Source organism: Crocodylus siamensis, chromosome 6 (assembly GCF_052110815.1).
Source record: "Crocodylus siamensis isolate JL-2025a chromosome 6, ASM5211081v1, whole genome shotgun sequence".
NCBI classification, from domain to species: Eukaryota; Metazoa; Chordata; order Crocodylia; family Crocodylidae; genus Crocodylus; species Crocodylus siamensis.
Window position 1 is genome coordinate 3646993 of NC_143400.1, and position 26862 is coordinate 3673854.

Consider the following 26862-nt stretch of genomic DNA (forward strand, 5'->3'; position numbering starts at 1 on the left):
CATTATTGAGTGCCCCAGGGGTTGGTCCTGGGGCCAGTTTTGTTGAGTGTCTTCTTCAACAACCTGGAAGATGGGATGCAGTGCTTCCTCAGCAGGTTTGCAGATGAAACCAAGCAGCAGGGGAGGGGAAATAGATGCACTTGCAGGGTAGAGCTAGGATTCAGTTACCTTGACAAATTGGAGGATTGAACCAAAAGGAATCTCCAGAGGTTCAACAAGAACAGGTGCAAAGTCCTACACTTAGGACGGAGCAGTCCCATGCACCGGGACAGGCTGGGGGTGACTGGCTGGGCAGCAGCTCTGCAGAAAAGGACCTGGGGGTGAAGCTGAATAGGAGTTGGCAGTGTGCCCTTGTTGCCACAAAGGCCAGCGGTATCCTGGGCTGCATTGGTAGGAGTGTTGCCAGCAGGGCAAGAGCACTGATTCTTCCCCTCTTTTCAGCACTGATGAGGCTGCATCTGGAGTCCTGTGTTCAGTTGTGGGCCCCCACTACAGAAAGGATGTGGACAAATTGGAGAGAGTCCAGTGTAGGGCTATGAAATGGTTCAGGGACTGGGGGACGTAACTTGTAAGGACAGGCTGAGGGAACTGGGCTTATTTAGTCTGGAGAAGACAAGACTGAGGGGGACTGAATGGCAAGCTTCAGCAACCTGCAGGGGGGTTGCACAGAGGCTGGAGCTGGCCTGTTCTCAGCAGTGGCAGACAGACAGAACAAGGAGCAATGGACTCAAGCTGCAGCAAGGGAAGTTTAGGTTAGATACTAGGAAGAACTTCCTCACTAGGAGGGTAGCAAAACACTGGCCAGGCTCCCCAGAGTGGTTGTTGAATGTCTGGAGGTTTTTATGACCTGCGTAGACAAAGTCTTGTCTAGGATGATGTAGTTGGGGCTGGTCCTGCTTGGAGCAGGGGGTTGGACTAGATGTGACCTCCCGAGGTCTCTTCCAACCCTCACTTCCTGTGATTCTATGTCTGAGGGTGGTGAAACACTTTTTACAAGCACCTAAAGCGGTGGAGTGTCCATCCTTGGAGATTTCCAGGAGCAGGTTGGATGAACACTTGTCCGAGATGATTTACTTGGGGATGATCCTTCCTCGGGCAGGGGACTGGACTAGAGGCCGGGTGAGGTCTCATTCAGCCCGACTTTCCTATGAACCTAAGCTAAGCACCTAATGGAAGGTGCCTATTGGGTTGTGTTGGGAAGGACTGTGTCTTTCCCAAACTGTGGTCCAAGAGACTGTGATGCACAGCTTGCACAGCATGCTGCCCCCACAGCTCTTTGACAAGGCTGATTGGAAGAGTGCGTAGTGCCCACTGGAGAATTTTGAGGCCCAGAAAGTATGAAAGCCCTTAGCCAAGGCTCAAAAAGGCTGGGCTTGTGAGGAGGAAGAGCAAATGCATCAGGGTGCCTTGAGAGACTTTCAAGGGTGCTGTGGGCTGCCTTGCAATGTTAGCTTCATTAGGTATGCAAACATGATTCGCGGGTTGAACAGAGACTTCAGATAGGAATGCACAGAGTTCAGTCATTCTGACCTGCTGTGGTCGTTCTGAGTTCTTTGTAACAGAAAACTTGCTCTCTTGGTTTTCTTCTGTAGTCAGAGAACAAGTGAAAATTAAGAGCTGGCATATTCCTAGGGTGCCTTGAGTCTCAGGAGGGACACTTTGCCTCTGAAAAGCTCAAAAAGCACAGTGTTTGTGTGAGTCCTCCATGGCTTTCAATGTTCAGACACCCTCTCCCAGTTATAAATGAGTCCCCGGTTGAAGTGTTAAAGGCAGGTAACGATGTGATGTTGGACCCATTATTGGCCTGCTCTTACTGGAGGAGGAACTGGTGCACATTAACTATACCAGCTCAATGAGCTGTTACCTTTAGGAAGACTGGATCGCAAAGCTGGAACCTGGAAACTCCCGCGTTCTGCTCTGATCTTGTGTGATATCTCGGGGGAATGACCCTCTGCTTCTCCACCCGTGAGCTGGGGGTGACTGAGTGTGTGGGATAGGGGAAGTGTCTGTGGGTTTCTCAGAGGTGCCAAGTGCTGTATCCATGGGTGGTTGTATCCAGCCTTGAATATTCATGGGCTTTCATTCTTCAGGTACTTAGCAAAAAATTTAAGGCGCTTTGGAAGAAGGACAACAGGTACTCTGGGATCAAGGACGTCAACACCATTCAGGAGCTGTATCCTTCTTTACATGCTGCATGTCTCAGGGTTCCTCACCCTGGTGCCCTCCAATACTTCACAGGGGAACTGAATGAGAGGGAATTCTTAATGATTCAGAAAAAATCTAGCGGTATTTATTTAGGACAGTGTATAAGGCTGTCTAGGCAGCTCTACTGTCTGGAATTCAGGCTGATTCAGAGAATTGTGGAGAAGTAGAGCTGGAAGGAACCCCAGATACAGCAATCAGTCTGACTCTAATCGTATGGACAAGAACTAGCCAGGAACCTCTGGCTTTGGACCCAGCAGGAGCACTTGCACAGCCCAGTGACCATCCCCAGCCTGGGCTGTAGCCAACACCCAGTTCCTCTGAGGCAGGCGTAAAAACACCCTGAGGCATGCAGCAGAAAGGGGGAGGGGGAGTGGGAGCAACCAGTCAAGCTGAGAAATATGGTTGATAGAATATAGGCATCGCTACGCCTAGATCATCCTCAACCAGTGCCTGTCCAACCTCTTCTAGCTACAGGACTTCATCTGTAGTCCTGCTTTGTGTTCAGTGCAGGATGCACCTGAATTGGCACAGCCATGTTTTTGCTCTGCCATAGAAGAGCAAAGACCACGAGGCAATGGGTTATCCAGCCCTCAGCTCCAGGAGCTTCCATACACTTTACTTTTTCCATGACTAACATTGTCAGTATCGATGAAGAGGAGGATGAAGAAAACCTCTTGGATGCCTACACGACCCCATCAAAAGTGAGTGAGTAGAAATGCATTGCTTTGATCCACCTGAGATGCCAGCAGAATCTCAACACTTAGAGGCTTTCTTCATCTGATAGTCTGCAGATAGATTTGCTGCCCTGCTTATCTGCCAAATGCCTTTTTCTTTACCTTTTGGGGCGGGGATAAATATTTGGCCTTCATCTGCATTGATGCCTACACAATTGGATGGGTAAAAAACTGGCTGATGAGGTGCACCCAGAGAGTAGTGGTGGACGGTCATACTCCACCTGACGAGATGTGAGCAGTGGGGTACCTCAAGATGTGAGTAGTGGGGTCCCTCAGAGCTTGGTCCTCGGGCCCGCACTGTTCAACATCTTCATCAGTGACTTGGACGAGGGGGTGGAAAGCACGCTGTCCAAGTTTGCTGATGACACTAAGATGTGGGGTGAGGTGGACACACTTGAAGGGAGAGAGAGGCTGCAACTAGATTTAGACAGACTACAAAAGTGGGCAGATGAGAATAGGCTGGAGTTCAACGTAGACAAACTCAGGGTGCTGCACCTTGGAAGAAGGAATCCACAGCATACATACAGGCTGGGGAGTTCCCTCTTGAAAGCACAGAGGCGGAAAGGGATCTTGGAGTCATTATTGATTCCAAGATGAACATGAGCTGCCAATGCCAGACTGCAGCCAGCAAGGCAGCCATACGTTGTCATGCATCCAAAGATGCATCTCATGCTGGTCCAGAGAGGTGATCCTCCCTCTCTATGCGACGCTGGTCAGGCCATAGTGGGAGTACTGCGTCCTGGGTGCCGCAGTTCAAAAGGGATGTGGCCAGCCTGGAGAGGGTTCATAGGAGGGCCACCTGCTTGGTGAGAGGGCAGCAGGACAGGCCCTACGAGGAGAGACTGAGAGACCTGAACCTGTTCAGCCTCGGCAAGAGGAGGCTGAGGGGGGACCTGCTGGCTGCCTACAAACTCATCAGAGGAGATCATCAGCAAATAGGTAGAACCCTTTTCTCCCCAGCATCATCTGGGATGACGAGAACAATGGTAATAAGCTGATGGAGAATAGGTTTAGGTTAGAGATCAGGAGGCAGTATTTTACAGTTAGGGTGGCCAAAATCTGGAACCAGCTTCCCAGGGAAGTGGTCCTCGTCCCTACCTTGGGCAAATTCAAAAAGAGGTTAGATGATCACCTGTCTGGGGTCTTGTGAACCCAGCATTCGTTCCTGCCTGTGGCAACGGGTCAGGCTAAATGATCTAATCAGGTCTCTCCTGACCCTAGCTACTATGAAACTATGTAAAGGCAGTAGGAGAGAGCTTGTAGCTGAGCTGGTCAGCTTATGGCAGGAGGTGTCTCGGTTGGACAGTACCAAGGAACTGCTTTGAATTTGGCGTGGGTCTGGGCAGATCCAAACATCATTGGAAGATCAGGGCCTAGCACCACAATGGAGGTGTTTGGGAGCTGGTTCTCTTGTCCTGCATCTTATGGTTCACACCAGTTGAAGTTGATGATTTTGAGTGGTTAGCACTGTACATCCACTTCGGTGCTAATAGAAGTGACTCCCTGAGCTGCAGAGTAGTGGAGAATTAGGCCACCGGAGCATCTCTGCAGTACTCCATCGCGAGGAAGCTGTGATGTATGTGCTTAATTGAAGTGCTTTACCTTGAGGTGGTTGGGGAAAGAATAACACTGGCTTCTCTGTGTGCTATGTAGGGTTCTCAGAAGCGCAACATCACCACCCCAGAGAATCCACGCTCTAAAAGGACGGTAGCGACCCGTAGCCCCCACCTGCTTTTCTCACCCAACAGCTTCTCGCCAAGGTATCGTACCTCTGGCCTCCCAGGGGGCTGCTCTAGCATTGACCTGACTCCTCTTCATGGGTTAAATTCCTTCCTGTTGTTGCCACCTTGGTTCCTTCAACCTCCCCCTGGAGGCGTGTGTGTGAGTGCCTCTAGCACAGGTCAAGAGTGACAAACTGCCAGTTCCCATGCTGGAGGTGGCTTCTTTTCAGTCACAGGAGCAGTCCTCGTCCCTAAGATGAAACTGCAGTTGATTTGGATGCAATAGGACTCTTGCTCTGGCTTTTACTGTATTTGTTACAATAACCGCCGCAGGAGGTGTAGAGGCAGAGAGAGATTCAAAAAGAGGCCAGATGCATTCATGCATGATAAATCTGTTAATCGCTATTTAAACCTGTGGCATCTATAAACTGATGATGGTGGATGCCACGGATGGTGTGACGAGGAATAGATCACTCTAGATCAATGGCACCTAATTTCTGACCCAGTGGGCTAGATGAGTGGCATGGGTCAGTCCATGGGCCCAACCCCTCTGACTACGTGCTAGCGTGATCTGGGCACATGGGGCCATGTTATCTGGCCCATGAGACTCTCTCTGTGGGTCCAGAAATGTGATAATTGACACTGCCACTGATCCCGCGCTGCCAGTCTCCAAACCCTTGGGAAGCCTGGTGGGCCAGATGACATGGCTCCATCAGCTGGATCCAGCCCCTGCTATAGATATACCCAGTTAATGTGCTCTCCCTCGAAAGCATCTACTCCTGCCACTGTCAGAGATGGGATGCTGGGCTAGATGGACCATTGGTTGGACACAGCCTGGCCTTACTGAGGTTCTTGCATTGTTACTTTTGTGGTGGGCATTGGGAGATCAGGTGACATTTGTGATGGTTCCTCCCCCAACAGCGCCACCCCCTCCCAGAAATACAGCTCCCGGAGCAACCGTGGTGAGGTGGTCACTTCCTTCGGCGCTGTGCAGGGCACAGCTTGGAGTGGGAAAGGAGGCAGCAGCTGCAGTGTGAAGCTCTTTACTTCTGCCGAGGAGTCGCTCACAAAGAGCTACAAGTTCATGTTCCAGAAGGCTGTTGACATCCGGGAAGGTAATACTGTATTTGCTGACCTCCAGCGTGCCCAGAATAACATATACCCCTTGTTTTGGAAAGGGAGAAGGAAAGAGAAAAAAGACCTTTCCTTGTCATAAGTCACTGAGTAGCAGCAGCCAGGAAGTTGAGCCTGCTCATTGTCCTGGTCCCTGTGAATAATGTGTGGACTTTATTTTTGCTTTTGCCCCGTAAGCAGTAGGCACTGCTCTTACCATGTGTTCTTGCATATGATGTGCACTAATTTCCAGCAGCTGTTTTTTGGGAGGAGAACAGGCATGTTGTATTCAGGAAAGTATAGTATTTTTTTTCTTACCATGTGTTCTCACATATAATGTGCATTCTGATTTTTAACAGCTATTTGGGAGGGTGCTGGGTAGGTGCATTGTATTCAAGAAAATATGGCAAAACTTTATTCTTAATGTAAACCTGTAAGAACTGATGATGTCTCAAGAACTTTGCAACACAGCAAAGCCAGGAACCTCGTCCTAGTAAAAGTTTCTATATTCTAGGCAATGGGAAAATATCGGGCTGGTCCTTGGCCCTCCAGTCCCAGTACTGGTTCTCAGCCAGCTCCTGACTGGCCTCAGCAAACCAGAAACACCATGTCCAAACCAAGGCAGGAATTTGCCCCAGCTGGTTTTGATCTTGAAGCGAGACCTGTTCCTGAGGGTCTATGAAATTTACTCTGATCTTTAGCTATTGTTGGAAGGAGCTTGGGCATACGGTGTTGGAATAAGCTCTAAAATGACAGGCCTGGTAGGTTCAGTGTCCCATTGGTGGACTTCCGGTGGGACCCTGGGTTAGATGTGTAGGTGCTTTGTGCCTCAGTTTCCCCATCTCTACAATGGGGGTAATAGATCTGTCTCATAGGTTGTGTGGGAAGGATAAATCCCTTATATGGAGTCCTAGGCACCCAGATGCTGTAGTGGTGGAAGTCCAGTAGATACTCGCAATGACTTTAAACTAGCTCTTGATGGGAGGGCCTTACCCTTTGCTTCCTCTCTGTCTCTGCAGTGACTTTAATTTTGCACTTGTTGACTTCATTTTTAGTGCTGACCTATAGGATTGAGGAACTCGGGGAGGAGCTGAAGAGACACTACAAGATAGACGAGTTTACATCTGTGATTATCCCGGCACAGGTATTGGCTTCTCCCCAGTTTATGTATAAGCTCCTGGGTGCGTGTGTGCATGTGCAAGTCTCTCCTGTTCTTGTGTCTTAAAGCTGCTGGCGTCCGTCACGGGGCTCACATCTGGAGAAGTCTTGCTGTTGGGTTTTGTGGGACATGTAGAAATTTTTACCTTTGGAAGGCTTGGTTCTGTAGCTAATTTCTGTTCCTGTTTCACAAGGAAGCCTGCGGACTGCATCAGACCAGGGGCCGTGAGGCAGAGGGAACTTTGAGAGGCCAAGCTCATTAGCTCAGGTGCAACGGCATGTGAACGCAACCGAGTTCTGGGGTGTGTTAGGCGAGCTTCACAGTGTGGCAGACGCTCCTGACACAAGCCGGGCAGTAGGGAGAGAGCGACTGCGGGGCTTCACGAGAGGGTATAGTAGGGAACTGTGAAATCAAGGAGTTGGAGACCCACCAATGTAGCCCAACCCCCTGCACAGAGGCAGGTTGGCTTCCCTTCTGTGCCAGGGGCAACAGTAGTTTCTTAACCTCAGGCTGGGGGGAGGTTGTGAGGGCATATGCACCCAGATGCATGGTGCTCAGACCCTGGCACCTGAAACAGGAATGCCGATGCTTGCTTGGCTTGTCTTGATGCCTCCTTGAGCCCAGAGGGCAAAACATAGAAGGAGGCTGGATTTGCAAACTAAATTAAAGCGTGATATCTGCACTGAGCTGAACTCCCACCCCCTCCCCTGCTTCTACTAGAAGTTCATTGCTGGTGGAAAGGGGGTCTGGTATTCTCCAGGCCTACACCTGTGTTCTGCTTTGGGGATTTCCCAGGCTTCTAGGCTTTGCCAGTTGCCCCCTTCCCCCCTTGTACTACATGTGTCCGTGTGTTTTGAAGTCTTCCTCGGAGGCAGTGTGTGTTGACTCCAGCCCAGGCCAGGGATAGTGACTGAGCTGTTCCAGTGCTTCTGCTGGGACTCAACCCCTGAAGGTCCTGGCTAGAGGGTCTTGCCCCTCCACCCAGGGTCAGACCAATCACCTTATTTGGGGTCAGGAAGGAATTTTACCCGCTGGTCAGATTGGTACAGACTTGTGTGGGGGTTTGCTTTTCTCTGTAGCAGGGAGCATGGCCTCTACCTGGAATCTCTTGAGTGTATATTAACAGTCTTTCACAGAAGTAGGGAATTGGTTGATGTGTTTCCCTGCTTCACCTGTGGCAGGGCCAGGTGTGATGTCTTGTGTTGCATCAGGGTGGACGGTAGTCTGTAGAGTTTAGATGAGGGATTTGTATGGGATGGTCTGGACAGGGCTGATCCTGCCTCAGGCAGGGGATTGAATTGGATGGGACCTCTGGAGGTGCTTTGAGCCTGACTCCTCTAGGATTCGAGGTCCCAGGGCTAAGTCTTTTCCTTGTCCTCATGTACAACTTAGTTTTTGAAACTCGATGCATGTGCTGGAATATTGCAGAGTCACAGAGCCTGCTGTCCCACATCGTATTTAATCCTCTGCCTCTTGTTCTGTAGGAACCCATCACAGTGCTGGGCCAGATTGCCTGTGATGGCAATGGGAAGCTGAATGCCATGTCAGTCATCCTGGAAGGCGACAGGGAGCATTCTTCCGGGGGGCAGGTCCCTGTGGATCTCTCAGAGCTGAAAGAATATTCCTTCTTCCCTGGACAGGTGAGGAGTCCTCTCCGAGCGGGTGGTGGGAGGTAGCAGTCAGTTCTGTAAAGGAACGTGAAGCGTACAAGAGGCCTCTATGCCTACAGTGTCCAAGTTTGGGGTCTTCGGCACACAGCATGGCTAGTATTGCTGGAAGAGCCAGAGAGACTGTTGGAGCTGGGCTGAATGTTGTTGGGAGTTGAAAACTGCTGGCTGTGTGGGGCACAATTTCTCAGATCCAGGCACGCGTGTAAAGCATTTGGCCGCCTGGATCTGAAGACTACAAGCAAAAGGTTTATTGGAAATGTTGCTGTACATGGGCAGGAGCTGTGAAGACAACTGTGGCCTTGGCACTCCTGAAACTTGGGCTTTGTTCTCCAGCCTGCTGTTGGCAAACCCTTTCTCTCCTCAGTAGAATGGGGCTATCACCGCTAGTAGTGTAGTGCGCACCCAGGTCTACTGATGGGAGGGTGCTACAGGCAAGTGGGAGACTGTTGACTCGGCCTCTTCCGATGTGGAGTTGGATGATTTGACGTCATGGGTTTCTTCCGTTTGTGTTCCAGGTCGTGGTGATGGAGGGCACCAACAGCACAGGTGGGAGGCTGGTTGTGTCGAAGCTGTACGAGGTGACTATACCTGGCTAAGCACAATGCTTGACCTGTCTTCCTATGCCATTGGTTCCTGATCTCTCCCAGCTGGGACTCCAGTTCCTGGGGGAGAGTGGGCAGTATGGGCTTTAAGGGGTCTCCTTGCTATGGCACTGAGGGGACAGCAACATGCCCAGAAAGTTAGAAATGTTTCCTTTAAAGACACCTGGCAGTTACGATGTTGAAAAATCCATCGTCTGAAGGAGGATGGGATAAGGGGTAATTTCTTCTACTCCAGCAGTTCTCAACCAGGTTGCCTTGAGATCCTTTTAAGGGTGCCACACAGCATTAGCACCACTAGGTGTGCAGAAACCTATGTGTGATTCACAAGAGAAGCCCAGAGATTTCATATAGCAGTCCAGAACTGCATTATTTTAATGCCAATTTTAGTATGCACACAGCTTTCCTTTCCCCCAGCCAGCCGTTCTGATTCCCTGTGTCCCCTGTCTCTTGCTCTCTGTGTGTGCACGTCTCCTCTTTCCTGTAATCCAACCTTACTTCCTTGGCAAGCCTCCCTCCACCTGTTCCATACATGCAGCTGCAGAGGCTACGCCACATCTTTCTGCCATGACTTCAGCTTCTTGTGGAGTCCTTGCCAACGAATGCTTCTCGTTACGACGTGACAGAGCCTGTCAGAGGTTCTCCAAGCACCTCTCTGGGGATGGCTGACTTTTGGATGGCTGTTCCGATGAAGTCATATTGGTCTTGGTTACATAGGAGGCAGCCTATTTTATTTTTATTTCTGTTTCTTGAGAAGGATGCTGAAATGACATGCCCCTTGGTTTTGTTTGGAGATGGTCCAGAAATATGCTAGTCTGGATGAGCTGATTAAGATGGATTTTGTCTTGGCTCTTGCTTTCTGCTGTGGGCACAGGGCTGTGGACTGAATTGTTCTCCAACACAGAGGTCACCTGGATTTTGCAATGCTTAAAATTTGGGTCTGTGCTGTTTATGACCCCTGGGCAATTACATTTCAAATTTTGTTTCTCTCCAGGGTGTGCCTCTGCCTTTCCACAAGCCCCCAGAGCAAGCTGGAGGTGAGTTTGCTTTCTTAAAGGTTTCTTCCAATTCAGAAAATCAAAGGTACGCCTGCAGCCCGGCTGTGTTGGAGTCTTGGCCAGAGCAAAGTGTAGCTAGCTGTTTAATAGCATTGTTTCCTGCCCTGTTCAGCAGAGCTTGCTATCTTTTTTTTTTTAATAGGCCTATTGTGGGGTTGTTCCTGGATCAGATCCCAGCAGTCCATTGTTCACATAATCTCCTGTGTTCTGTTTATGGAGAACGCCATGAGAAGCAGAATGAATTTCGGGGGTTGGCTTCTGCCCAAACAAAGGCCTTTTGTATGGATTTTTAAGTAAGGCCTAGATACAGACTTTTTTTAAGCAGCTTCCCAGCTATTTTAGAAAGGACTGGGGGAAAAGGCAGCAGATTGGCGGCTTGGTGATTTCCAGCCGAGACAGATTGTCGCACCTGCAATGTTCACTGCCCAAGGAACAGCCTGTCTGACTTCATTGGCTGGGCATTCCTCACACTTCATATTTTACCCTTGCAAATTTTTTGCCTTGATTTTTTTCTTTTTTCCTTCCTGCTTTCCCCCCAGTCAGTGATGTGACGTTTGAACAATTATTGAGCTAGCTTTGCTCATCAGAGCACTGGATCAACTGGAAGAGACACTTGGAGTCACTCTGGGTTGAACCAGAGCACCCTACTTTTTTTTTCATGGTATTTTATTGCAAGCCCCCTCTAGAAAAGCTTCTCAGTGGTGAAACTGCCATAAGTGTCTCTGGCCGTGGACGGATGGATACGCATCCTAGTGTAACTTGCTCATTTTGTGTGGTGATGTACATCACAGCAGGATGAACAATGGGCAGATAAGCAACTGGGGAGTGGTGGGAGGGTCGGTCTGTCACAGTTACTGTGCTTTGCTGCTAGGGAATTGCCTGTTGGCCTTTATCTGTGGATGGACATGAACAGATGAAACCTAAACCAGCATAGCCTGAGGCACTGGGGGCTTATCTCTTGAATGGACCCTGGAACCATCTACACTGGGTGGGTCATGGTATCCTATTTTGAGGGCTTATGTAGCCTGGCCACTATGAAACCTGTGGTCCCCTTGCTTTCTTTATGGCAAGTCCAGATATGATGTGTTGTGTCAGGGTGGATGGTCATTTTACGAAGAGGTTAGGTGATGAATTTGTTTGGGATGGTTTGAACAGCCTCTCTGGGTAACCTGTTCCAGTGCTTCACCACCCCCTCCTGAGAGAGTTTTCCAAATATCCAACCTCAACTTCCCTTGCTGCAGCTTGAGGCCATTGCTCCTTGTCCTGTCATCTGCTAAGACCAGTCCAGCACCAGCCTCTGTGCATCCCCCCTGCAGGGAGTTGGAGGCTGCTATTCAGTCCCCCCTCAGTCTTCTCTAGACTTAAATAAGACCAGTTCCCTCAGCCTTTTCTCACCACTCATATCCCCCAACCATTTTCCTTGCCCTCCGCTGGACTCTTTCCAATGTGTCCACATCATTTCTGTAGTTGGGGGGCCCACAACTGAACCCAGGGCTCCAGATGTGGCCTCATCAGTCATCTCTTCTGGCTCTGTGGCCATGTGGATCAGTCTTTCATAGTATATGACAGAGCCTGTCTTCCATACAGTGGATGCTCAGGTGCTACAATATTTGAGAGAGAGTATGTATAAAAGGCATCTTGAGGAATCCCTGACTCGGTGGTGGGAGACTGGGGGAGGGGCTTAGCAACTTTTGCCGAAACTGTTGCAATGTGGGTTTTTTTCTTTCAGATTCAGAGCAGCAGATGGTGTTGGTGGCCTGTGGGCCCTACACCACCTCAGATAGCATCACCTATGACCCCATGTTGGACCTCGTTGATGTCATCAACAAAGAAAAGCCAGACATCTGTATCCTGGTAAGAGAGGAGCTTCCTCTTCCCTGGGCTTATCCAGACCCTGGCACACACACATACACACTCCAGCGCATATGTGCATTACACTCACATACACGTGCCCAGATTCTTCAGGGCATCCTATGCAGAAACCCTAACCCTGGCATGGTGCTCCACTGACTTCAAAGAACCTCACTGCAGAGACATGCAGGGCTGTGAACTCTTCTGAGAAATGCCTGATACTTGAGAAACTCTGAATTCTTTTGATTTTATAGAGGACCTTCATACAAAAGCAATCTGTGCTTTGTACTCTGGAATGAGGTTGTCAACAAGGAGCAAGATGCATGCTGAAAGTTAAGGGGGCTTGTATTCCTGAATACCGTATGTCAGCGATTCTCAGTCAGGGTGCCATGAAATCCTTTCAAGGGTGTCGCACAATGTTTCTGCTATTGGGTTTGAACACGATTCACGAGCCGCACCCAGATTTCAAATAGAAATCCATAATGTTCACATTGGGAACGGCTGGGGTCTTTCTCGGTTCTTTGCAGCAAAAGAATTGCCCTAGTATTTTTCTGTAAGCAAAATACAAATGAACCTGCCAGAGGGAAAGCGGGGACCGTGGCAACCAATGTCCTGCTGCTGTAAAAGTTTATTAATATATACTCGAGATCCTATGTAGAGGCCATGCTGCTACTGAGTAAGACACTCACATGCACTCCATATCAGTCTGACCGTAAAATTCCTTCCTGACCCCCAGTGTGGCTTTGGTCTGACTCCAAGCAGAGGGACAAGACCCTTTAGCCAAGGGCCTCTGCTCAGTTAGGGATGGACAGATAGAGGGATTACTGATGCCATTTGACTCCCAGCTGTGCAGGTTTCTCTTCTGTCCTTTCTTCTTCACTTTTCTAAACATACTTAAATTCATAGTAAAGTTGGGCTGGCAGGGGAGAGCTTTGGAGGGGGGTGGGGAGGGGGTGTCACAGCTATTCCAAACCCCTCCTGCTTCACCCAAGGATCAGCCCTGTCTAAAATATCCTAGACAAACATTTGTCAAATTTCTTCTTAAAACTACAGGAAAGAACCCTCACATGCAACTACCAGGCATGATGCCCGAAACCTCAAGAGCCCCCTTGAACTTGCCCCAGGTAAAGCAGGGGGGCAAGGACTCTGCTGATGTCCTGCTACTGCAAGGCCAGGAAGGCCTTAGTTAGAATACGGTCAAGATGGGGCATCCATTGGGTCATAAGTGAAGTAGATGCTTAGCTCTAGGTATGGGAGTAGCATCACAGAGGACAAGAGGAGTATTCGTGGGGCTTAGCATAAAGAATGTAAAAACTGCTGCCAACTAGGTCAAACCCTAGGTCCATCTTGCTCAGTCTCCTGTGTCTCACAGCGGCAGAGAGTGGATGCCGGCAGGGAGAGTGGCTGGGTCTAGCCAGGGTTTTTCCTCCTGTTCCTCTCCCACTAGCAGCTTCCAGCATTTAAGGTCTAGGAAGTTCATTTGGAGGCTGTATCCCAAACTCCCATGCTTAATAGCTGATTATGTCCCTTTCCTCTGAGAATATGTCCACTCCCTTTTCGAATCTGGCTAAACTCTCAGCTTCCACCACATTTGGGGGCAACAAGCTCCACCCTTTAATTCTATGCTGGGTCAGAGCAAACTTCTGTGTGTGAGCTTTAAACCTGCTAGTTTTGTGTGGTGACCCCTTGTTCTTGTCTGGTGAGAGACAGTGATAATAAATCCCTGTTGAATTTCTCTTCATCCATTTAGTATTTTGTAAACCCTACTCATGCCCCCCTGCCCCCAGCGTCTCTCTTCTAAACTGAACAGGCCTGGCCTCATTAGTTTCTCTTCATAGGGAATCTCCTCCATACCACAAATCATCCTTGTTGCCCTTCTCTGGACCTCCTCTAGTTCTTCCCTACCCTTTTTGAGGTGTGAGGACCAGACCTGGGCATGGCACTCAAGGTGTGGACTCATCACGGAGTGATAAAGGGGCATCACAATATTTTTCCGTTGGTTTAGGATTCCCTCCTGTGCCTCGTTGAGTGAATGTAAGACACTGCTGTAGCTCAGCAGTTGCATTTGCCCAGCCCCGAAGGCAACCGGGTCCCTATTCTGATCACAGTCGTGGGAGATGATGACACTAGGATCCAGGAACGTGGCTCCTCCAGGAATTGTCGCAGCTGTTGAGCCACACAACCATGTAACATGACTGTGAAGAGACGAGGAAGAGTCTCATATCTAATTAAAACGGCGGGGGATGGGTAGGGAGCATGAAGCTGAGGAAGGCAGAGCTGAATGACTCCATGCTGGAGCCTGGCCAGGACGATGGGATTACTGCTCTGGCTAAGAGCACCACGGGATCTATAACAAGTGTGAGCCATCAGGGGCTTGGGTTCATTACTTCCCTTGTGCAGTTGTTCTGTAACTAAATGTTACGATGCAAATTTGGAAGTGGTTGCCATTCAAAAATACCAGGTTTGAAATGAGTCTGCCCAGTCACGATCAATTTGGGGCACTATCTAAACAGGAGCATAGCAGCTCTTTGACTGAAGCTGGCCTTTGTGCAAGCTGTATCCCCAGGCCCTATATAGATAAAATCTCAGGGGCTTAAATGTGAATTCCTACGTGCAAATGCCCATCATGCTGAAATGTGCCCATCCCCGTTGGCCCTGGAAGTAATGCAGCATATGGGTACCATGCATTTCACGCCTTTCTGTGCCTTTCTCTCATGCTTACAGCTCTTTGCAAACACATACACAGCTGAAGAGCTGTGGCAATTCTTCGAGGATCTGTGCTCCTGGATCTTATCCCAAGACCAAAGCTCTTTAGGCAAGAGGATGTAATGCCCCCACAGCTTCTGTGGGTCAAATGTGGAGGGGGAAATGCATAAGACCCAGCAAGTTAAAGGAGGATTGTTCAGCAGTTTTGAGCATGAGACTGGAATACAGGAGTTGTTGCCAGGGTTGGGAGCACACACCTGCCTCTGTTTCTGTCAGCAAGCTGCTGAAGTTCTTGCAAGGGTTTTTGTTCCCTTGTGTTTGCATCTCCAGCAAGGCACTGCTGCTCTGCAGGCTTCCTGGGTATTTCTAGTGAGACGCTTCCAGTCCTCAAGTGCTTGCATCTCCAAAGGCAGCGGGAGCAAAGGTGACTTGGATGCGAGCCTGGGCTGGGGACAGTGACTGGGCTGTGCTAGTGTTCCTGCTAGGACTTAAAGCCAGAGGTTCCTGGCAAGAGAGTCAGGGTCAGACTGATGCTGCATTTGGGGTCAGGAAGGAGCTCTACTCCCCCGGTCAGATTGGTACAGACTCAAGGGGGGCTGCCTTCCTCTGCAGTGGGGAATAGAGCCTTTTCCTGGCATCTCGAGTGTACATAAACAACCTTTCACAGAAGCAGGACAGTGGCTGCCGTGATCCCTCTCCTTTTCCAGTGGCAAGTTCAGGTGTGATGTCTTGTGTCAGGGGTGACAGTAGTTTTATGAAGAGTTTAGATTATGGATTTGCCTGGGATGGTTTGGACAGGGCCAATCCTGCCTCAGGCAGGGGGTGAACTAGATGTGACCTCCGGAGGTCCCTTCCAGCCTGACTTGTCTATGATGCTATGACTTAAAAATGCTAGCTTGAGGAAGTGACTTAGCCAGGGAATTGAACATGGGTCTCTGTTTCTAGGGACACAGACAAACATAAGATCATCCCTCTCACCCAGTATCTTGTAACTTGCAGTGGCTCTGGGCAGGTGCTAAAAGGAGAAGCAATTAACAGACCGATCTGTTCCCCTTCCCCTCTTCCCTCATAGCTTCCAGCATTTAGAAGTCTGGAACATCCTGATTTGCAGCGTGTACCCATAACTGTAATGTTTAAAGCCACATACTTCTTAGCTGCTTTCCAAGGGGAGGGTGATCTGTCACTTGGAAGCAAGTGTCAGCTGTTACAGTGTGGCTCAGCCAGAGATCCTTTGAAAGGTGCTGTCTACATACGATTTGCAAGATCAGCCCAGTAATTTCAAACAGGAGTCCAGAGTGTCCAGACTATTCTGCCCTATTATCAGCCATTCTAACTTCTTTGCAACAGAAGAATTACTCTAGTACTTTTCCATAGTCAAAAAATGAGTGAAAGTGGAGAACTGGTATCCTCCAAGGGGGCCTTGACTCTATCAACGTTGAAAACCACTCGTCTAGCTTTTGCTGCAGACTTCTGTAGTGATACAACCAGCTTTGACCCTGAGTGAAGTGGGAAGCAGCTTTGCTTCACTTGTGCTCTAGAATCACGCTGATGTCTTTTCTGAGGTCAAGAGAGGCTGTTGGTTGCCTGAGGTTAGGACCAGCCCTCACGTGCAGCCAAGGAATGGGTGTGAATTGTTTTACAGCTGCTGTCTCCACTTGATTGCTTGAAATCAGCATAAAGGGGGTAAGTGCTGGTGATCCGCTGGGCTCCTGTTGTCTCCGAGTGTCACAGCTGGAATGAGACTGGTGTAGAAGGCACTTTGAGCAAAGGCATCCCATGCCATGCTAGCTGGGAGGTCGCTGGCTCCGCTGGGCGTGGGGAGAGCGAAGCAGCTGCCTTGCTAGAGGGCCTAACATCACTTCAGAACCAAGCTAGGGCTGGCTGTAGGAGATGGGCTGCTGTTGGCTTATACCATTTATTCAAAGGGGTACACATGCAAGGTGAAACGGCCCTGTTTCTTGATACGATTGTGGCCCTGGTGACAGAGACTGACGTGTTCAACTTTTAAATTCCCTCCTGAGTCCAGAGCCGATTCACCCGTCTATTCAGAAAGGGAGAAAGGCACCTTGAAACAAAGCAGTGTGCAGGATAAGCTGCTCTAATACCCCCATGCGTCCAAGTGAGAGCTTTTGCAGGACCTTCTGTCTCAGCTGGGGGGGGCGGAACAGACACTCATTTAGATGGAGATAGGTTTTTGGCTTTGGTGGGGATTAAAGGATAACATCAGATTTGATGCAAGCACCTGGGGACCAGACACACTAGGAGCTAGCTTCAGGTGAGTTATCAGAAGTGGGGGTCAGTTTTGGGGTTAGGAACTTCTTCCATTCCCTTTCCTTGGCCGTTCCACACTACGAGCCGTGCTCCCTCCCTGAGCTGGCACAAGGAAGCCAGGAGTCCCAATCCCCAGAGCCCGTCCACACATTCAAATTAAAGCTTGATAGAAACCAGCTATTCAGTTGTTACACATGTTCAAACACTAACTTTGTAGCGGACGGCCATTTTTATGGCGTGATAGTTTCTTCGCATGCGTGGCTGGTCTAAACTTCATTGCGCGATTAGCTAGTTAATTGCATAATAACAGTGTGCAGCAAGGGCTCCAGTCTCCTACTGCAGCTGTTAGCAAAGGCATCTTTCTTTGCTGATCCTCAGTGCAGCCAGACCTGCTCTGTGGAACCAGGTCGTTCCCCTCCTTATGCTCCCCTTTTTCCTTCCTTGTTGCAGTTTGGCCCTTTCCTGGATGCAAAACACCAGCAAGTCGAGGTAAGTTGCCCCCGTGGCTGTTGAGAATCCATGACCTCTCCCTCTCTCTGCAGTCTAACCACCCAGTAAATCCCACATGCCTGCAGTGGAGCTGGTTCTTGGCTTAGCTCCTGCCAGCTTAACAAGATTTATTTCATGCCTTGCTGCCTATCCTTCACAGCAAAAACAGATGGGGACAGAAGGGGAGGGAAGGCTTCTGGATACACATGAGCACTCTCAGAAGTATTTACTGCCTATTAGTCCTTTTGGGTTGCTGAGCAACTCAAGTATCCATGGCTTCCTTCTTTGGAAGAACCCTGTTCTTGCTAGGAGGCCATTGCTGACATCAGGGGCTATTCATTTTAGTGGCAGCCCTCTAAAGGCTGACCTTCAAACTTGGCTCAGCTCTGCCCCCATGGTGTTGGCACGCCTGGATGTCCCAGGTTGAACGCAGCTGGAAGAGACTGTCTCTTGGAGAGAAGCAGGCGCCAATCTGGTGTGTTCTTTCTTTTGCTTGCAGAACTGTCAGCTCACAGGATTGTTTGCAGATGTCTTTAAGCAGTGTCTGAAGATGCTTATTGAAGGGACGAGGAGGTATGGATTCATGAGCTGCTTTCTGCACCTGGGATTTCCTTTCAAAGCACTTTGGAAATGTGATTAAGGCGTTCCACCCCAGTCCAGTAGTTCAGCTTGGCACTGAGGGGTGAAGTGACCTGCTGGAGCCATAACAGCACTTCTGGGTTGTGCTACATGGCCTCTGAGTCGGAACATCCCAGACCTGAAATGCTGGAGGCTGCAAGGGGGAGAGGAACAGTGGAAAAAATCTTGGTTGGATCCAGTTCACTCCCTTTCAGTATGTGCTCTCTACCAGGCCTATTTATTGCCTAGGGACTGTGAGCCAAGGCTCACAAGGAAACACTATAAGCCTCCCTTACAAAGGGAGGCCACAAGGTAGGCCACCACTGATTGTTGGGGACAGGCAAAGACATAACAGACCAGGAGTGAGGTCGGAGGTTTAAAACTAGTATGCCAAGATGGGGGACGCTGAGCAGAGCATGCCAGGCAGTGCCCACTGGCCCTCAAAGGGACCAAGGAGTCAGCGGACACTACCCAGTGATACTCTGCCCGGAGATGAGATCGCACAAGGGATATGAAGGCGGCCCTGTAATCCCCAGGGATCCTCGCAGCCAGAGCCGCCTTCCTGGTGAGATATACCACTACCTTAGCCACGGCCAGGAGGAGGTTGACCAGGAGGCCCCGGGACTCGGTGGGGCCACGGATGGGTGCATAAATGAACTGGTGAGAGAAGATGTGCAGCCAGAACCTCGGCAAGAGGTTTTGGATGGAGGCGGGTACTCTCTACCAGGAGACTTGACAAGATGGACCTATTTTCTGACCCAATAGCAGTTCTTATGTAGTCCCGGTCCCTTCCTGTGCTCACTAGAAAAGAGTTTTCTCTGTATTATACGGAGCCTAAATCTCTTGGACTCTAACCTGTGCTTGAAAGGAAAGATGGCTTGTGGACAAGGTGCTAGGTTGGGTTTTTAGAAAGAACAGCCTTGGTTACTAGAACTGAAAAGCGATTCCATGGGATGCCCTTGCTGAGCCGCGTCAGAAAGATGACTATAAAGAGGGTGGAGTTGGGCTTTTCTCCCTGGTTGTAGGGGAGCAATGGCCTCAAGCTGTAGTAGAGGCAACTGAGGCTGGAGATTAGGAAGAACTTTCTGGCTGTGAGGGAGGTCAAGCAGTGGAACAGGCTGCCTAGAGAAATCATGGCATGTCCATCCCTGGAGATTTGCAAGACCAGATTGGACAGATGCTTGGCTGGGACAGTTCAGGGATGATCCTGGCTTGAGCAGGGGACTGGACTAAACGTGACCTCATGGGACGTGTCCAGGTGAGTGTGGTCGTGCGGTATGTGGTGCCACAAACACGTTTGCAGCACCACAAACCGCACAGTCCAGTGTTGTCTGTGCTGCAGGGGCATGCTGCCTGAGCGTGCGCTGCGCTGGCTTTTTTTTTCACAGCTCTTTTTTGACCCCTGGATATCTAGGGGTCTAAAAAACTGGGGTAGGGGGAAACCCAGCACAGCACACGCTCAGGAAGCACGCACTGCAGGCCGCCCGGAGCTGTGCTACGGCTGCCAGCCAGGCTCTGTACAGCAGAATTGCTACGGCTGTGGCCCTGGGAGGACCCCAGGTAAGACTGCTGGGGCCAGCACAGTGCTGGCCCCAGCCTCCCTACCCAACCTGGGGCAACTTGCCCTGTGCCACTGCTGCTTGTCCCAAGGGAGCCAAACATCCACTCATGTCTGGATGCTCCCATGAGGTCCCTTCCAGCCACAGCTCAATTCCTATGGTCCTATGATCACTCTGTTCTCCATCTGTTTAATACCCACACAGAAATATATAGGTGCCTCATTCCCAGGGATTTCAATATAGATTTGGGCCTTGGTTCATAATTTGCATTTGAGGGAAAGTCCTGTATCCAGTCCAAGACCGTTATCCCTGTTTTAGAGGTGCGGAAACGGAGGCCCAGAGAAGGGAAGAGACTTGCCAGTGGAGCTGGGTCTGGAAACGAGGTTTCAGTTGCAGGTCTCTTTGCTGTCCTAATACAGCAGGATACAGGATCTCCTTGAATACGATGAACCATAGGAAGATGCAAGAAGACTGTTAACATGCAGCTGTTCTGACCGCTTGCTTTATCTGTGGCGAGCCTGGATAGCTCCATCGCTTGGCACCAGCCCTCCGATGAACTGGCGCTGCCAGGGTGACCAGCCCCTTCTGGGTTTCTCTGTCTGTGCAGGGAGCTGTTGTCATGAAAGGTCAGGGATGAGGGGGAGATCCTGTGAGGTACTGGAACTTGATTAGCAGCCAAAGCAAAGATCATCATTTATTTTTCCCCGTGAGGGAGCTTCAGGGCAGCCCCTGCCTTCAGAAGTTGGCATGACCAGCAGCGGTGGAAGCCATGGGAGGGCATTGTTACCCTGATGCCCTGCGAGGGGAAACCTTGCCTTTGAATAAGCGGCTGCCAGTTTGATGGAGGCCGAGACCGGATGATCTCAATTTGCATGCTCAGAAATTCAGCGATGTGCTGCCTGCCTCCTTGGGGACCTTCAGCCTCCCCTCGTGTTCTTCATTCAGCTCTATACCATTTCTCTCTCTCCTTTCTCTCCATTATTCCTCCTCCTCGATGCTGCCTGCCTTGTTATGTGTGGAGCCCAGCACACAAGTTTAAAGGTCAGAGATGGTGCGGGGATGGGTGGAAATCTCTGCCCTCTTGCTACATGAACAGGGCTGTGAGCCCAGAGGGGCATGTCTGGTGAAAAGACGCCTTTGCTTTCTCCCCAGAAGGGGAGCCACAAACAGGTTGGCCTTTTGCGCAGCCGTTCCTGATGGAGCCCGAGTGCAAGAGGCATGCTTTAGAAGGCCCCTCTCAATCTTCCTGTCCCCGGACATTCAGAGACAGAGGATATGCCTTGCTTAGTTGTAGGCAGCTGCCAGCGTCCAGTCCCCTGTTGCCCACAGGCAAAGCTGCGAGGAAGGGTTTGGGGACTGAGGATCTGCAGTGGTCCTCTTCTGGGGAGCAAACTGCTTAGAGGAAGGTGCACGTTTCATGCTCCTGACCTTAGGCTAACTGTGGAGGCATCTGCCTTCCCCAGTTGGAGAGGAGGAGATGGATGGGGGATTGTCTCCTACAGCTTTATCAGATGCTTAATTAGCAGTCAGTTAGCTGGAAGGGAGGCTGGTTTATGAGTGAATCAGCACAAGCAGCCTGTCCCTTTGATCACTCCCCTGAGGAGGGCCATCTCCTGCCAGCAGCCTGCCTGCTAATCAAGCAAGAGACTTCACTCTGGACCTTATGTTACCTGTTTGAGGGCTGTGGGTGGGGAACGGCTGGTTTGTTCATGTCTCTTCATGTTTGCGTGAAAAAACGGGCAACGTGAAGTGAGGTAGGCTTACTTTCAGGCCCGTGTCTAAGGAACGGGCTAGCCTCGTGTGTGCCTGAGCTGGGCTCTCCACAAATCTATCCAGCCAAAGCTGAGCTGCAAGCAGGAACATGAGATCTTGCCTGCACTAGAAAAGACTTCCCGTAGTCGCGTTCCCATGTGTTGGGGTGTTTTTAAGCCTTCCTCTGAGCTGTTGGGTGTTGGCTGTAGCCGAGGCGGGGGGTAGCGACGGCTGTGCTGATGCTCCTGCAGGAGCTCAGCCCGGAGGCTCCTGCCTCACGGGTCTTGCCCCTCCACTCGGGGTCAGGCCGGTCACCAGGTTTGGGGGCAGGAAGGATGCCCCCTGGTCAGACTGTTACAGACTGGGGGGGTGTTGCCTTCCTCTGTAGCGGGGGTCGCGGCCCTCTGCCTGGGGTCACTTGATGGCAGGAGGATGTTGGCCACTGTGATCCCCTTGCTTTCCCTGTGGCAGGGTTGGATGTGATGTCTCATGTTGTGTCGGGGCTGACAGTCATTTTGCTGAGGGGTTAAACAATGGGTTTGTCTGGGACCGTTTGGATAGGGCTGATTCTTTCTTGGGCATGGGGTTGGACTGGATTGACCTCTGGACATCCCTGCCAGCCCCACTTCCCTAGGATCCTGTTCACCTCTGACACACGGCTTGCAGTTCTCACTATGTGTAATTAAAGTGTTAGACTTGTTACCCCAAGATGTGGTGGAAGCTGAGAGTGTAGCCAGATTCACCAAGGGAGTGGACACAGTCATGAAGGGAGGGGGCATAAGTAGCTATTGAACATGCGAGTTGGGGATACAGCCCCCGAGATGGGACTTCCTAGACCTTAAATCAGGGGCAAGCAATTGTTTTGGGCGGAGGGCTGCTTACTGAGTTTTGGCAAGCCATGGAGGGCTGCATGACAGGCAGCCCAGGGCAGCTTAATATTAATTATTTAAAATCTTTTGGAGCCCTGTGGGCCAGATACAATGGCCTGGCAGGCCGCATTTTGCCCACCCCGGCCTTAAATGCTGGAGGCTGCAAGTGAGAGAGGAACAGGGTGAGGGACGCTCTCCCTTCCAGCATCAGCTCTGCCACTGTGTGATGCAGGAGATTGGGCAAGATGGACCTACAGTACCACCGGGGGGGCTGGAGCTGATGATCTCGAGAGGTCCTTTCCAGCCCCTAACGTCTGTGAATCTGCGAAACCTGGTCCGTAGCAGCTCTTTCTGTTCTTCTGACCCGTGAAACAATGCGTCTTGCTTGCTCAGCTGGTTCCATGCCCACCGCCAGCCCGCCCCTTGCACCTCCACCTGTGCTCGTCCCTTTCATCTTTTCCCTGGCAATACAAATCCCTAATCGAGGTCTGAGCAAAGGCAAAAAAGCTCAGTCCAGGCCTGGGTTAGCACTTCCCTCTGCACAGAAGCTGTTTGCTAAGCTAGGTCATTGTCTGGCAGATCCAGCTCTGGCGATGCATATTGATTTTTCCCACCCCTTAATTTACAGCTTTATTCCCCCCTGCCCTCCCCTTCGCTCCAAACTGGGAGAGGTTGGGCCTCCCAGCATCTGCTGTGGTGCCTTTCATCCTCTCCGATCTCCCTCCCCTGTGGTACCAGGACGGGGGGTGGCCGGGGAAACAAAGAACAAACAAGACATTCTTTTCCTCGGGGTGAGTGCAACGTACTGCTGGCCCCTTTCATCTGCGGCCAGAATCTGTCAGACGCTGGTGCTGGGTCAACACCCCATCCCCCGGCCGTCATTTAAGAGCCTCACCATCCAGTTTATGCAAGTGTAGGGCTTTTTGAGGGAGAGGGAAAGGAATACTTAAGCTGCCACTGACCTGAATTTGTCTCAGCATCAGCACTTTGCCATGGAGGCATCTCCGTGGAAGGGCATTCAAGCAAAAACCTGCTCGCATCCTTTTTTTTTTTTTGCTGCTTCTAGGCCGGCGTAAGATTGGTCCACTGGGAGCTGATGGCAGGCGTGTTTCGCCTGCTATCCTCCGAGTAGCCGCTGTGGAGGGGGAATGTCTCGGGGCGCTGCGCTGTTCGGAACTTCCTAGGCCTTTGAATGCTGGAGGCTAAAAGCAAGAGAGGAACGGGGGGGAATAAACCCTGGTGAGACCTGGTTTGCTCTCCCTTTCAGCATCCCTCCTCTGCTGCTATGTGACAGGAGGCTGGGCAAGCAGACCTCTGGTCTGACCCAGCCAGTGGCGGCTCTTATGGCCTTGTATTCCTGGAAAGCACCTACTCGTATCACAGGGTGAGGAGGATTCCTCCTCTTCATCTGCTGGGGATCAGTGTGGATAAACATGTCAGGAGCGGTTTAGGGGTACAGGATCCTGCCCTGGGCTGTCGGTATGGACTAGATGGTCTTGGGCGGTCCGTTCCAGCCCTGTGTTTTCTCCAAGTTTAGGAAGGGCTTGCTCTCTATCTCCAGACTTTTCAACACTGCCTGTCCCAAAGGGAGCTGGATTTTGTATGGGGGGTGCAAGGAGGTGCTTCAGGCTGCAGCTCCGGGGTGGTTTCTTTTTGAAGACTTTTCCCCAGGTGCGTGTTTGTTCACCTCCCTCTGAGCCAGCTAGGCCTGGACAGCTAGGACTGAATGCTCATCAGAGTATCTGAGCTGGGTTTTTTGGTCAAGCTGGGTGAAAGGGGATCTGCCCTGGTTGCACGTGGGTGATGTGGCCCTTTTAAATATAGGCACTTTCTGTTACCTAGGCAAGGCACCTCGTTTGCTTTCCAAGCTTCTCATGATGTACCGCCACCGCTCACCGCATCTCTCGTGCCTGTTGGTATCAGGAGGGTGAGCGCTGATTAGTTCGTGGCTTTCATGGCAGTGGTCAGAGCAAGGCCAAGCATCATGGCCATCCCACCCACTTCCCCTTTGATGCATCAAACCCACTCTGCCACTTGAGATGCAGATGGCTTTGCATGCTGAAACCACAGAGCATCCATCATGGGAAGGTTGAAAATGTTCTAACTGTCCCTTGGGCTCCAAGGTCAGGGTTACGGCCTTTCCGTGATATGCAGTTCCTGGAGCCAGCTGCAGCCGAGAGGCCTTGCTATTTGGTCCCAGCCCCACCCTCCTGATGATCCGGTCTGGTATTGCAATTTCCTGCCTTGATGGAAATTCGGAGGTTTTCCACATTACGAGCTTGATTAGAGGGGGTGAGCTGTGACTCGCTGCATCAGTCACCTTGGCTGCGCAAGCCCCTGGTTCCTGGCGCTCTCTGAGTTTTCTTCTCTCTCAACAGCGCTGGCTCCCAGCTTGTGTTCCTCCCGTCCTTGCGAGATGTTCACCATGACTACATTTACCCACAACCCCCGTTCGCCTTCCCGGAGCTGGCTAAAGAGGACAAACGGGTAACTTTTTGGATAGCTAAACAATCGGAGGGTCCTGACCTCGTCTTCAGCAGATGGAGACGGTGCTAGACAGGTTGTTAGCTGAATCCTCAGGTCAGGAGCCTGAGCGAGAAGATAAGAGGCTGGGGGCAAACAGAACAAAAGCAGATGTGATCCCTGTTTGATTTGGGTTTAGAACTAGGAGCCTTTTTGTTTCAATTTGTCTCTTGCCAGATGACAGACTTTACAAGGGACTTGGTCTCTTTCCCTCACTCCTATCGGCATCTTAGTCGAGCAGAAGCAGATTTCCAGAGTACTGAAAGAGAAGTTGGCAGTCTGGGGTCTGCCTGTACTCTGTGTACCTTGCTTTCTTTGACCCATCCCAGCATAGGGCACAAACAGCATGCAGAGGAATCTCTTCTCCCCAAACATTGCCCTCCCCCGTTCCCCCTGCAACAAGCCCCTGGTTTCCAAGGAGCAAGTAACAGACTCCAATTAGAGCCTTAGGCTGTTTGCAAGCGCTCTACAAAAAACCTTGCACCATCCAACTCTGGAAACTCCCCTGTGCTTCTTCCCAAGAACTGAAACTTACTTGCACTTTAAGGACCTGACAGGAGGGCTGGCCTAAAAAGTCCAGACATCCCCCAACGGGATGAAATCAATGTCCATAACTTAGAGAGTTAAATACCTAGATGGGATACCTTCCTGCAGGGCTCAGGTAGCAATAGATTGCTGCAAATTAGTCCTGTTTAGTACAAAAGAGAGAGCAGCCACCCCAGTGTATTTAAAAATAATAATAAAAACCCCCTCAGTAGTCTGTCTTAATAGTGGCACCTGGACACTTATCCTAGAAATCAGAGAAGTAGGGCTGGAAGTGAAGTTGGCAACCTTGCACCCCCACCCCCCAGTCCTTACCAATTTGACCAGCAGGTAAAATCCCTTCCGAACCCCAGAGATGGTGATCGGTGGCCCTGAGCAGAGGGGCAGGATCCTCTAGCCAGGAACTTCTGGGCTTGAGTCGCAGCAGAAGTACTGGCACAGCCCAGGCCTGGGCTGTAGCCACCACCCAGGGCCTTGGAGGCAGTTCAGTAGATCGCAGTGAGGTAGCTGCTCCACCACATACAAAACCCTGACCTAGTACTCAATGCTTCTGCAAATCGAGCTTCCTTAAGGTAGTGGAGAAGCAAGGGTTTTTATGGTGATGTTTCTTGTTGGACCAGCTGTATAATTGAAAGAGAGATTGAACAAGCTGTCAAGCACTAGGTGTTTGTCTGACATCCCTCCCAACTATGCAGTTGGTTCAATAAAAGATAGTGCCATAAAAATAACAGTGGTACAGCCCGGGGACCGACTGGATAAGCAGCAGCTTTGCAGAAAAGGACCTGGGGGTCACAGTGGACAAGAAGCTGCATAGGAGCCAGCAGTGTGCCCTTGCTGCCGAGAAGGCTACCGGCATCCTAGGCTGCATTAGTAGGAGTGTTGTCAGCAGATGGAGGGCAGTGATTCTTCCCCTCTCTTCAGCACTGGTGAGGGCACATCTGGAGTCCTGTGTCCAATTTTTGGGCCCCCACTACAGAAAGGGTGTGGGCAGATTGGACGGAGTCCAGCTGAGGGCAAAAAACTTTCAGGGGCTGAGAAGAAGCTGAGGCAGCTGGGTTTGAGTCTGGAGAAGAGAAGATGGGTGGGCTTGGAGCGGGGAGGATTTTATAGCAGCCTTCAGCTACCTGAAGGTTATTTCCAAAGAGGCTGGAGCTGGGCTGTTCTCAGTGGGGGCAGATAATGGAACAAGGAGCAATGGGCTCAGGCTGCAGCAAGGGAAGTTGAGGTTGGATACTAGGAAAACTTTCTCACTAGGAGGGTGGTGAAGCACTGGAACAGGTTACCCAGAGAGGTGGTGGAGTCCCCATCCTTGGAGGTTTTCAGGACCCAGGTAGACAAAGCCTTGGCTGGGATGACGTAGTTGGGACTGGTCCTGCTTGGAGCAGGGGGTTGGACTAGATGTGAAAAAACCACAGCTGCATT

At 50.7% G+C, this 26862-nt stretch overlaps 1 protein-coding gene across 1 annotated transcript in view; it reads left to right on the plus strand.

Moving 5' to 3' along the window:
• The window catches only part of POLA2 (DNA polymerase alpha 2, accessory subunit), a 44662-nt gene that overhangs the window by 7098 nt on the left and 10702 nt on the right, over window positions 1-26862 (plus strand). Inside the window, exons 3-14 of the mRNA XM_090054955.1 lie at window positions 2091-2173; window positions 2849-2906; window positions 4593-4699; window positions 5582-5775; window positions 6829-6917; window positions 8417-8572; window positions 9118-9180; window positions 10196-10238; window positions 11989-12113; window positions 17538-17576; window positions 18076-18149; window positions 24753-24861. Coding sequence (XP_089911081.1) covers window positions 2091-2173; window positions 2849-2906; window positions 4593-4699; window positions 5582-5775; window positions 6829-6917; window positions 8417-8572; window positions 9118-9180; window positions 10196-10238; window positions 11989-12113; window positions 17538-17576; window positions 18076-18149; window positions 24753-24861 — 1140 coding nt within the window. The remainder of the gene's footprint in view (window positions 1-2090; window positions 2174-2848; window positions 2907-4592; window positions 4700-5581; window positions 5776-6828; window positions 6918-8416; window positions 8573-9117; window positions 9181-10195; window positions 10239-11988; window positions 12114-17537; window positions 17577-18075; window positions 18150-24752; window positions 24862-26862) is intronic.